This window comes from Populus alba, chromosome 2, assembly GCF_005239225.2.
Source record: "Populus alba chromosome 2, ASM523922v2, whole genome shotgun sequence".
NCBI lineage: Eukaryota > Viridiplantae > Streptophyta > Magnoliopsida > Malpighiales > Salicaceae > Populus > Populus alba.
Genome location: NC_133285.1, coordinates 15,805,463 through 15,817,352, shown reverse-complemented (window position 1 = coordinate 15,817,352; position 11,890 = coordinate 15,805,463). Strand labels below are relative to the sequence as shown.

Here is an 11,890-nt window from a genome sequence, read left to right as displayed (position 1 = left end):
AAAAAAATTGAATGGCTTGGTTTATAATTTATAAAATATCACAAGTTAGGTTGAATATAACTATAGGTTCAAACCCTTATATCCATGAATACCCATATTTAATATTAATAAACTTAGTTATAATAGTTTTGTCTTCCCCACTAAAAAGTTATAGTTAAGGATCATCCAATCAACTTGGATCATTTTTTTTTATCCAAATAATATCATCCTTTTTTTTTAAAAAAAAAAAAAGGTTTTGACCCCATTGATTTTGAACAAGTCAATCATCTAGTGGACTAATGCATCAGGTTACTTAGAGTTGATTAAATCAATCTTAAAATCAATTCAAATTAAAACTTCACAAAACTGGCTTCAACTTATATATTTATCAAATCAACCCATCAAATCATAATAGGTTTAGTAACTTAAATTTTTTTGATAGACAGTTTACTTATCCCTATATGATGTCAATTGGACTAAAAAAAGTTAAATGTAAAAAAATTATCAAAGCTTCTATAAATTTTTTGACACTATCATTAAATCTCATCTAGTGAGTGAAATGATCATAAATTTAAATTTAAAATAAATTATTGAATTAAAATAAAAATTATCATAAATTTAGAGTAAGCTATGTATTTTATTCATGAGTTTTAATTTGAAGCTTGATTTCATATTTAGAGCATAAAATAATGCAATTCAAAGGAAAAAAAATTGAAAATTAAAAAAATAAAATTGGCAAGAGATTCACTGGGCAATGGCTGACCTTATACCTTTTTAGTTTTTGTTAATGATTATAGAGATAGTGTACTCTTCTTCTTTTTTTAATTTCAAAAGGTTTTATTTTTTGTGCTTTCGTTTTTCCTCATGTTTTTTTTTTTTTTTGGTTATAATAAGGTGTTTTAAACTTTCAACTTATCCCATTAAAATCCCTTGGTAGATAGATACATGTGCCCTAAAAAATAATAATTGTGGAATATAAATATATGTAGAATCTAGAAAATTGAGTTGCTCATTTTTAAACCAACGAATAGCATTTGAGATTCAAGTTTTAACATTGGGTAATTAAAAAAATATATTATCCACAAACTAAAAAGATTTAAGAAATGAAATATTGTTCATTAAAACAATCTATATTTTTATGGTCCAAAACAAAATAATAAAAATAAAAATATCACATAGAAGAAAAATATATGATTTTGAAAATCATACTCATCATTTTTAAACATGAAATAATTTATCATGCACCTCGGAATCCAAATCATCTCTCTCTCCCGCATAAATCATTCATTTATTTATTTTTGGCTTTTTGAATTTAGGCCTTATTTGTTTGCTTGAAAGAAATTTTTTTTTTTAAAGTGAATTCTAGGGAAAGTGAATTTTGAGAAAATATTTTCCGATAATGAAAAATAAGTTGGAAAACACTTTCTATTATTTGGTTATGTCATGAAAAATGAGCTAGAAAATAACTTATTAATATTTTATTTTTCTCAAGTTTATTAAAATAATGAAGAACAAATCTTATAAATTAAAAAGTTGAATGAGAATGAAATTGAAAAAAAATATAATTTCATAAATTATCTCAAATAAAATAAATAATAATCAAAATAATAGAGATCAAATCTAAAAAATTAAAAAAAATGAAAGATGAAGAAATTAAAATAATAATAATCAACATTTCATAAATTATTTCAAATAAAATAAGTAACAATCAAAAAAACAAAGACCAAATTTGATAGATAAAAAATTTCAATAAAAAAATGATAAGGAAAAAACAAATAACAATTATAAAAATAAGGACCAGAGTTGATATAAAAATAAAATTTTAAGAGATGAAATTGAAAATAAATATTCAAAACAAAAAAAATATATATATATAGCAATCAAAAGTTCAAGCATCAAATTTGATATAATCAGCAAATAATGACATTTCTAAATTTTTCACAACTTCCGGAAAGTATTTTCCCCCCAAATTTTTCAGGAAAACATTTTTCTGAAAACCAAGCCAAATTTTTCTTTTACTGGAAAGTGTTTTCCATTGACCAACTTTTCTAATGGCAAACAAACACAAGAAAATTTAGAAAGTGATTTTCCGGAAATCACTTTCCTAAAAACCAAACCAAATTTTTCTTTGACTGGAAGTGTTTTCCGTTGACAACTTTTTTAATGACAAACAAACACAGGAAAGTTTGGAAAATGATTTTCCGGAAACTACTTTCCGGAAAACAAACATGGCATCAAGGGATAGCTTAAAGCACTGAAATAATTTTAGGAAAACTAATCCTGTACATTTCTTCCAAAACAATGAGAAACCACAAGGAATGATATAGGCACTTAGTGTATCGTAATTTCCAAGGAGAAAACATGATTTAAATAATTAATCGATTCAGAATTTAAATTGACTTAACTTAAATTGATTGATAGTTATTATATTTAATTTAAACTAACTTAACTCAAATCTCGAGTTAGCTAAGTAAACTCAAGGGATTAGAATTTGAGCTGATTTAATTTAAATCCATAGTTAGCCAGGTGAATTTAAATCCCGAATTAGCAGGTAAACTCACAGGATTTGATGTGAATTTGACATCACATCGATTCTAAATATGGTAAAAAAATGCATTGCTTTGTTCAAATGCAATATTTGGTTAGCTTCAATTTTATTTTGAAAGCAAAGCAAAAAAATGATTTCAAAGAAACTCAATGCTTTTGAATAAAAGCAGATACACCTGCTTCAAAAACCCCAAAGCAAAACATTTTGTCGTGAGATTCACTCCTTTCTCAAGTAAAGATGCCATTTTTTTAAAAGCACAATAACCAGAGGCCCATCACAGATTGCTTTTGCTAATGCTACTTTCAACTCATAAAGCAGCACACAACATTGTTTTTGCAGCTAATACTAGCGATACCACAAAGGCCTTGAACCTTCATTACACTGAATAGACGCTTCCAAAAAATAATGCTACTGGCAATATGGTTGTTTTTTTAAAATAGTTTTTTATTTGAAAATTTATTAAAATAATATTTTTTTTATTTTTAAAATTTTATTTTTAATATTATCACATCAAAACAATTCAAAAACACCATAAAAATTAATTCAAAACAAGATAAAAATGATTTAAAAAAAAAAACACGGCGTGGTGGCCGCATAAAACAAGCAGGGTCATTCATATCTACTTATCTGGCTTTATTCCATGCACCATTCTAAGGTGACAAAAGGTCCCATTAACCATCTAGATATTCTGCAAGTGTGTGATAATTGTGTGTTTTACATCAAGGAGATGATCATATAGCTTCCCACAAAACGAGCACGCAAAATCCTGTATGTGCAAAGACTCTTGGAAGTATTTTGTTTAACAGAGATTGCATGTAAATTGAGTATGCTAGGTTGCAAGAAATGAAAGAATCGAAAACCAGTAAATCAAAAACAATGATGCGAGAGCCTTTGGCAATTTATAGCCTTCAAAATTATTGAAAGATGTTTCTCGGTCAACAGAGGGAGAAAAAAATGTGACTGGAAACAAAAATGCAAGGTGTAACTTACCTACCAGATAGAAGATATCAGAACCTTTTTGATCCTTCCTCATCTTTGCTCTCACCTGCCTATCTAACATCTGGATATTTACACGGTGTTTTAATTGGCTCTCGTATAAAGTATGTACAAAAACCTATCTCGGAATTTGTCATGAGCTTTTGCACTTCTGCAAATCTTGTTTAAGCTCAAAAGTCTCTTCCCACAACCTCTATAGGTAACAAGTCAAGATTTCCTTTAAAGACATCTTGAATTTGGCATTTCTTCTCATGATCATAACTTTGAGCTTCACCTGCCAAAAATGTGAGGAAAAACATTCATTGATTCCATGACCTTAAGTGCGGTTTTCCCACTGGATCATGTAAAGCAGAATTGTGCGGCAAAGTCATCCATCCCATGTCATCAGGCATCAGGGAACTAGCAGTGTCACGCCCACCAAAGTAGTCAAGTGGGTGAACTGCTTGTGGCAAAGTATTACTGATCCTGGGAGTAACCCCACTCAGCATACCATAGTTCCTCGGCAACACAAACTGCTCAGCAGACCCCACTAAATCATAGGGTCCACTTGAACACAATTGGTTAATGGTGTTTCTCGTATGCAGTTGGTTACACTGTGATAGAACACTAAATAGGCTTTGATCTGCATTACTTCCTATGCTCTGGTTTGAGACACTAGGACCACCTGCACCAGTCCAGTCCCCACGAACTTGATGCTCCCCAGAGAACCAGTTCTGAGTTAACAATCCACCATCATTAAGATGGGATTGGAGCCGTGCTGGCATACGAACAGGATTAACATTCCAGTCTTGCAGATTGACTGGCGGTGCATTTCCTTGTCTTGGAATCAAGAACCCTCCTCCCTCGGAATAAATGTCCTCTGATATATTTTGTTGCAAGTAATCCTCAGTGTGCCTCTTCTGTCCCGGTTCAAGTGACAGTGAAGGCTGAAGCTGCCCCTGGAGATTTCCTGTAAACTGGCCATCTTGCATTATAACACCATTTGGTGATTGAAAATCTAGCCCGTTTTGTTTTTGTTCACTATGGTAGGGTAACATTGCCTGACTTTTGAACAAAGATTGAAGCAATCCACTGCGATCATGGTCTGGGTAAGAACTGAAAGAACCATCATCAGATTGTCCGTGCAACAAATCTTTCCCAGCATCTTCATGCACTTTAGATCCCAAATCAATCAATTGAGAACGTTGCTCTTCATTAACTTGATGTGGCAGTGACAATCCACCAGTAGATGTATATTCATGGTTTGCACTAGAATCATAATATGAATTAGGTATGCTAACTGCTGACCAGACATCTCCACCAGAAGAAGATATAGGGATTCCCTGATTGATGGAAGCATCTGTAGCATGCATGCTGCCTGAGTACTCAGATACATCTGGAGAAGCTTCATCTGAATTGGAGTTTGAATGGACATGATTATTTTCCATATTCATATCTACAGGGTTAAGATCCTGGCCAACAGAAAGGGAGGAAATATGCTGTGGAGACTGATCCTGTGGGGAGATAGAACCAGAAATAACATCATCAGAAATGTCAGATTCTTGGTATCTTGTTCCATGATCATTCTGACCCTGAAGCATGATCTCATGGTTCTGTTCTTGCATATCCTGAAAAACCAATGATAAGAAAGTCAAACTTCAAATCAAGAATATTTAACCATAGTACAACAATGAGACTTGAGTTGAACAGGTTTTGTTGGTCAACAGATGATATTATCTGGATAATTAAGCATGGAGCAAAAGAAAAGGGGGAAATATAATGATGACAGAGAAATAAACCTCCATGCTGGTTTCATGTTTGTTAGCACCTTGATCACTCCGATCCTGAAGCACAGTCTCATGGCCATCCTTCTCCAGATACTGGTTCGAAAACCAAACAAGTTAAGTATAGAAAAAGAAGATTTCTAGTTTTTCACACAATTTCTGCTGGACTGGAACAAAATGATATGAGCCCACAGGAGCAGGGTGAAAAGGAAAAATATACAAGGCCAGAATGGCAGACCTCCACTGGATATTTTAATTTGCCTTTCATCTCTTGCTCCATAGATTTGGTTATCTCCTGTCTCTGAAACTGTCTCTGTCTCCAGATCGCATATGCTGCAGGAAGATCTTTGTGTGCCAATTGCATCCTACATGAAGCGAAATCCTATTTTGAGGGGGAAGAAATCATACATTTCTGTGTCCATAAAAAAGGTGCAGTCCAACTAACCAATGCTCCAGCAACTTCTTATGTTCCTCTTTCACAAATTCTTCATATGGTTGTACATGCAAAGTATCAAGGTCACCTAACACACAGTTAAGAGACTTAGATTGAATGCTTTTACCGGATTGCTTCATGCTCTTGACAAGTTGGTGCTGCTTCTTGCTTATCTGAAATATTGCAGATTATCAACAAAATCCTCAAAAAAAGGAATAAAAAAAAAACAAGAAGAATTACATGTATTTTCCACATCTCCAACATTTTGCAAATGTTGAAACCTTATTGTTATATGCAAAAGTGAAGTTCAGTATCACTTGATTCAGTTACTAATTGCTAAAGGGAAACATCAATTGTGGTAGCCACCTAAGCATGCAGGATGGAATGTGTAGACACATGAGACTCGACAAACAGGAGAACCAAGTTAAATAACTCCAATGAATGTTTTAGGAGTGAAGCTAACTGCTTCAGAAACTGAACCTCAAATTATTTGAAGAAAAATCCACGCAAGTGATTGATGCATTACAAGTAATTGTTTGCTCACAATTTCATTGATTCAAAGACTTCAAAGCTATGTGGGAAAGTTGGTATTTAGAATATCTCATGTTCTTTCAGATTCTACCATTAGAACTATCAGGGATTTTCTTCAGCTAAACCTGTTATTTCCACCCTATGCTTTCATCAATTCGTACACAAAAAAATAATCATGTGTTATTAATTCAGTCAATTAAACACATGAATTTTCAATTTCAGTCTATTGAGTACAATTTCTTAAAATTGAGAATTTACCCTAACCAACTGAGTCGTTATTATCAACTTTACATTCATCCCTATTAATATCATCATCCACTCCATCCATCACATTGAGTAGTCCTTTTTATCAATTTAGGCAAATTGTACTAAATTGACTGAAATAAGAAATATAAGTGCTCAATGAACCAGCTTTATAGAAGAGTTTTTTTTTATGAATTCATGAAAATACAGGGTCCAAATAGGAGGTTTATCCGTTTTCTTCTATTAAAATCCTGTTTTCTATTTCAGAAACCTAGCACACACGTTCTAAGTATTCAGAGGCTAGTTTGACAAATTACAAGAGTTCTAAAATTTATGTGTTCCTGTGCATCTTTTGAACCAAGATTTTCCTTGCAAATACAAAAAGCATCCCTAGTGGCTTTCAAAGTTTAGCCTGGTAGATTCCAGGTATCTTAGTGGATTCTAGAATTTTTCATCTAATTTTTTCAAATCCAACCATCCATTTTACATAGATGGTGGATCCATGATTATAGAAGCAGGTCAATTGATGAACAATGTAGCTGTCAAAAAATTATTAGTTTCATTGATTTTCTTATAATAAGAGCATTAGGATTTAGTAATCCATAAGCATGCTTTTTCTATAATAAAAGTAAAATATAAAACCACCCCACTAAAAAGATTCTTGCCTATAGATTTCTTAATTTGTAGAGAAAATATCAGGTAAATCCTGCTATGAAGGTAAAGCACTTGATACCAACTAAGAAGTACCAAAGAAACCTAACCTTTAAGTACGACATGTATTTGGCACCATCGCTACGGTAGATATTGCGCTTTTGTATCTTGTCTCCTTTTCCAGGAGTTGCATGATCTGAAGCAACCAATGGCTTTCTACATTTCTCCTTCATGGAGCCTTTCTCAAAAATCCTGAGACCAAAGGCAGCTAATGAGATTCTTATGCCATTGTGCAGGGAATGCAAGACAAATTGGGCAACATAAGATATTCTGCCCATTGTGTAATTATTATTTGGAAAAGATATGACGCTACTGAAAATTGTGACCTGCTAAAGATTGTATGCAACTTCAAGCCAAAAATGGGAGAAATAAATTACAATGCTTAGAATAGCATTAAAAAAACAAAGATATTAAGCCCTGAATGTCTGCATCAAACCAACCAGCACTGTCCAAAAGCAAATACATGAGCCAAAGGCAGCACAACTCATTTATTTACTTACTTTGACAGAAGGTGTTGTTGAAGGGGGGATAGCATAAATTTTATCAGGAGAACAGAAAGCACACGAATAAGAACACAGAAGGCTTTCAGTTCTCCACCCTCCCAGAAAGAATATAATGATACTAATATTTGCAACAATCATGGTGATTGAAACAGGTTTCCAACATGAGCCTGTAAAGGCATAACCTCAGGTGTGTAAGTGGTGGTGAGAAGATAGTAAAGCAGAAAAGACGAGTCTCAAACCAAATCAGCCAACTGATTTTGTTTGGGGGATGGGTGATACAGGAATCCAGTTGTGACCCTCAAACAGAGTTCAGATTTTGTTTTTAAATTTTTGGAAGCTCTGTAAAGCAAGATATCTGAAAATAACAGAGAGGCTTATTTCCTTCTTTTAACTCATATCTTTACAATGTTTATCTTTCAAAGATTGACGAACACTAAAGCAGAGCTATTGATCCTTTACAGAGATCTCTAATCAGAGACATAAGAATAAGTTTTCGAATTAAATTTCACAAATCAAAGACGTGCATACAATTGTTTTGGGAAATGAAAAAAACTCACTTGAGTAAATCTTGAAAAACTGAAAGCAACAACAGTCAAATGCATGGCCAGGAAGACTTCATGAGGAAAGATTAATTACCTCTTTTGAAACTCTCCACCCTTTGTTGCAGGGGAGCTCTGATAATCACTGCTAGATGCTTTCTCCTCTGCAACTAAGGAGCTGGATTCAGATGTCACCACCAAATTCTCCCCAAGGTCATGAAATTTAGACTCATTATTGCAAGGAGAAATTCTTTTATCTGCATCACTTCTTGACCTCCTTAAGAAAAAATAATGTGCAAATGAGATCAAAACTATCATATGAAGAAATCAAAGAACCTCAATGGCTTGATAAAAGAACTTCATGATAAGAAGAAGAGGATGCATAAACTCTTCAAAAACCAAATGAGTAATTGATTAAAACCTAAAAAGTTAACTATTCCATTCCAAACAAAGCAATGAAAAAATAAAAGTATAAAATACACATTTCAACAGTAAAAAGTAGAAACATAATCAAGTACTCAAAAAGTATGGTGCATGCAAGTGTAATCGGCGAATCATGGAAGAGAATCATACATAATTTGATTCCTACCCAAAATTCTCTTTATCTCTTTATTCAAGAATGGACTTTGTCCACAAATGGTTTTGCCAGAACACAAATATGAGAGTCTGATGTCATTAGATACAGCTAAGTCAAGTAAATAATTATAATCAGGCGAGTTGTAACATTTGGCACTTTAAACGTAATAGAAACCACTGACTAATTACTGGTCACATTTACAAATCCAGTTAAAATCATAGTTCAGGTTTCCACCAACTTACATGACACACCACATCTGTACCACTCCCATTTTTTCTTTGAATGCACATGATGGGATCAAAATATTTCTTTCCCTTTATTAAAACTATTGAGCATCACATTTAGATTTTAGGAACGAATAGTTAAGCATGGTAAAGGCAAAAAAACATTTGAGGAAGATGGCTCATCAAGTACAATGCCTGCTTTACATGCACATGATACATGAAATTTATACACAAGGTACAGCATGCAGCAGGTACGAACCTCCACATCTTCTGCAAAACTTCCTTTTCTGGATCCTTGCTACTTTCCCATGCATCCTTCAACTTCTGCAAATATGTTATCATGCTGCCATAAGCAGAAAAACCAAGAAATTTAGCAAACATTGTTAATGACAACATAAGGCACATAAATCACCCAAATAGCTTTGTTAAATAACAGGACATGAGCAAAGAAGTCTGCCATACTCATTATGATAATCCTGCAAGTTGGAGTAGTATGCTTTTTTATCAGCCTTTAGATTCTGTTCCTGACAAAGAACCGCATCAGGGTGAAGATTACCAGAGCAAAGTGAAGCACCCCTGCAACAATATTTTCCACATAAACAGTCATATTGAAGAAAGATAAAGCACTGAGAACCAACAAACTTGGATGCTGCAACACAAAATTCAATTTGCTCCCACTAAAGCAGTAGCAATTGAAAAGGAAGATACCAATAAAATCCAGCCACTTCAAGCAGCTATTTTCATACTTCTTTTCTTTACTTAGACGCTAAAAATCCAGAATATGACAATATTCCTCTAGAACAATCAGCTAGGAAAATAAGTACGAAATCTGTTCCTCATATATATATATATACACCATGCAAACACATCTTTCCCAAACCAGGTTGGATCATAAGGCATTCTTTGAAAGGGGAGGGGAAGAAAACCTTCAGTTCCACAGGGAAATTGCTTATTAGGTCGTGAAAGATAAAAACAGAGTATCCCTGCATAGAGTCTTGACCAGTGAACAAAAAGAAAAAAATCAAAATTCATACATGTCTGTATTGCCATATCTCCAAAGGAATTGCAAAAAAGAAAACAGTTCATTCCGAGCAAAAAAAACTAACATCCTGAAATCAATACTTACCATCTAAGTAATGGGTTTCCAAAACGAAAGTTGTCCCCAGAAAGCAATGCTTCCACAACTTCTACTGTACCTAGTCCTGTAGGTAGGAACTGCATAAGAAAGTTTCTCTCATTTTCTGATAAATGAGTCTGCCAAACCTGCATCAGGTTCCACATGGAGGCATAAAACAGTTAAACAAGCAAGAAAACATATGTATCTAAAGTAATAACAAATAATAATAATAATAATAATAATAGTTATCGTCACCTCATTCGAGAGGACCTCCGTCAAATTCTTCAACTCAAAAATTTCTCGCGGAACAGGGAAAGCATCTGCTAAAAGATTATGATACTGGGGAAGAGAATCAATAAGTGGCCTTAAATCTCTCTGGCTGATGCCAATTTGCTCCCTTTTGGCAACAACCTTTTTTCGGTTGCTATCCCACTCAAGAGAAATAAGAGATTTTGCATTCAAATCATGCTTCGATTTCTTCTTCTTTTTAGTTCTGTACGGCTCCCAGGAACTACAACCCTCAAGGCTGGCCCCATTAAGCCGATTTCTCCGTTGATCAGCCGCCATCAGCACAGCACAAGATGTCAACAATCAATCCTCAGTAGAAGATTAAAGCGACATTTTTTAAGCATAAACCTGTGTTATTATCCACAAGCAAAAGCAAAATTACTTTAAATATTAATCAATCAATTAATTAATCAACAAGTTCAAACTTCTATAATGCATTAAGGATATTATATAATTATAATTATTTAAACCAGAATTAGCTGAAAAAACCCGAAATTAAAACAAAAAAAATATCTTATCAGACAAAACAATTATGCAACCCAAGGAACAAAATGAATATAATCGAAACAGGTAAAATTGAGATAGAAAAAAAAAAAACAGATACACAAAATAAAAAGATAAGGTCTTTCGAATTGAAAATACGCAAAACCCTAAAAAATCGAACGGAAAACATGCCTCGAAGAGAAAAGAAACTGGCACCCCTTGGATTAACAGCGGAGGGTGCTTGCTCTGTATTGAACGCACAAGCTAAGCAAGGGAGCTACGACGACGACGAGAGGAAAAGAAAGAGAAATAGATTTTTATTCTTATTCTTATTCTTATTCTTATTTTTTTGGTTTAGGTCGTCAGGGTTATCTTCTTCTCCTGATTGACTAGGTTTTTGAGAGACAGAGATGAGACGAGTATAGTCTGTGGTTTTGTGAAGCCGAGGGCTTGGAGGAGCGAACGGGTGGTTAACAAGATGAAAGAAGGTTGAACGTTCAATCCTCCATTCGCGCGCTTCGGGCTCGGCTTCGATCAGTCAATGGCTCCTACTAGGCTCAGCCTATCGCACCCTGCCCTTGCCTGGTTCCGTATTGTTGATAGTTTGACACAAATGAAAACATGGCAAATTGGTCCCTGTGGAGGAGTAATTTTATATGGTGTTTTTTCTCATCTTATATGGTTAGTAGAAGGCGTTCCAGCATATATTTTATTTTAAAATATATTAAAATAATCTAAAAATATTAAAAATAAAAATTTGAAATAAAATTTTTTTAAAAAAAAAATACTTTCAAAACTAAAAAACAAACAGAATTTAGGTTCATAAGATAGGTGTCTCGCTTTACACCCGGGTCGAGCCAAACTTTTTCAAACACTAAAAAATAATATTCAAGAGATGACCACTCGAGACAACTCAGGTTAAATTAACTAAAACACAAATTGAGATTTGAGATCA

The 11,890-nt window shown here is 33.6% G+C and overlaps 1 protein-coding gene across 1 annotated transcript; it reads right to left on the bottom strand.

Annotated features, from left to right (window-relative positions):
- Window positions 1–3,390: 3,390 nt before the first annotated feature.
- Window positions 3,391–11,563, bottom strand: LOC118043607 (uncharacterized). The gene is made up of 11 exons (XM_035051635.2): window positions 11,128–11,563; window positions 10,420–10,800; window positions 10,174–10,310; window positions 9,510–9,623; window positions 9,307–9,390; window positions 8,344–8,523; window positions 7,255–7,396; window positions 5,732–5,892; window positions 5,525–5,651; window positions 5,302–5,382; window positions 3,391–5,130 (listed from the first exon to the last, which is right to left on the bottom strand). Exons 2-11 carry the CDS (start codon window positions 10,729–10,731, stop codon window positions 3,823–3,825), a joined length of 2,646 nt encoding a protein of 881 aa, XP_034907526.1. The 5' UTR covers window positions 10,732–10,800; window positions 11,128–11,563; the 3' UTR covers window positions 3,391–3,822.
- Window positions 11,564–11,890: the final 327 nt, after the last annotated feature.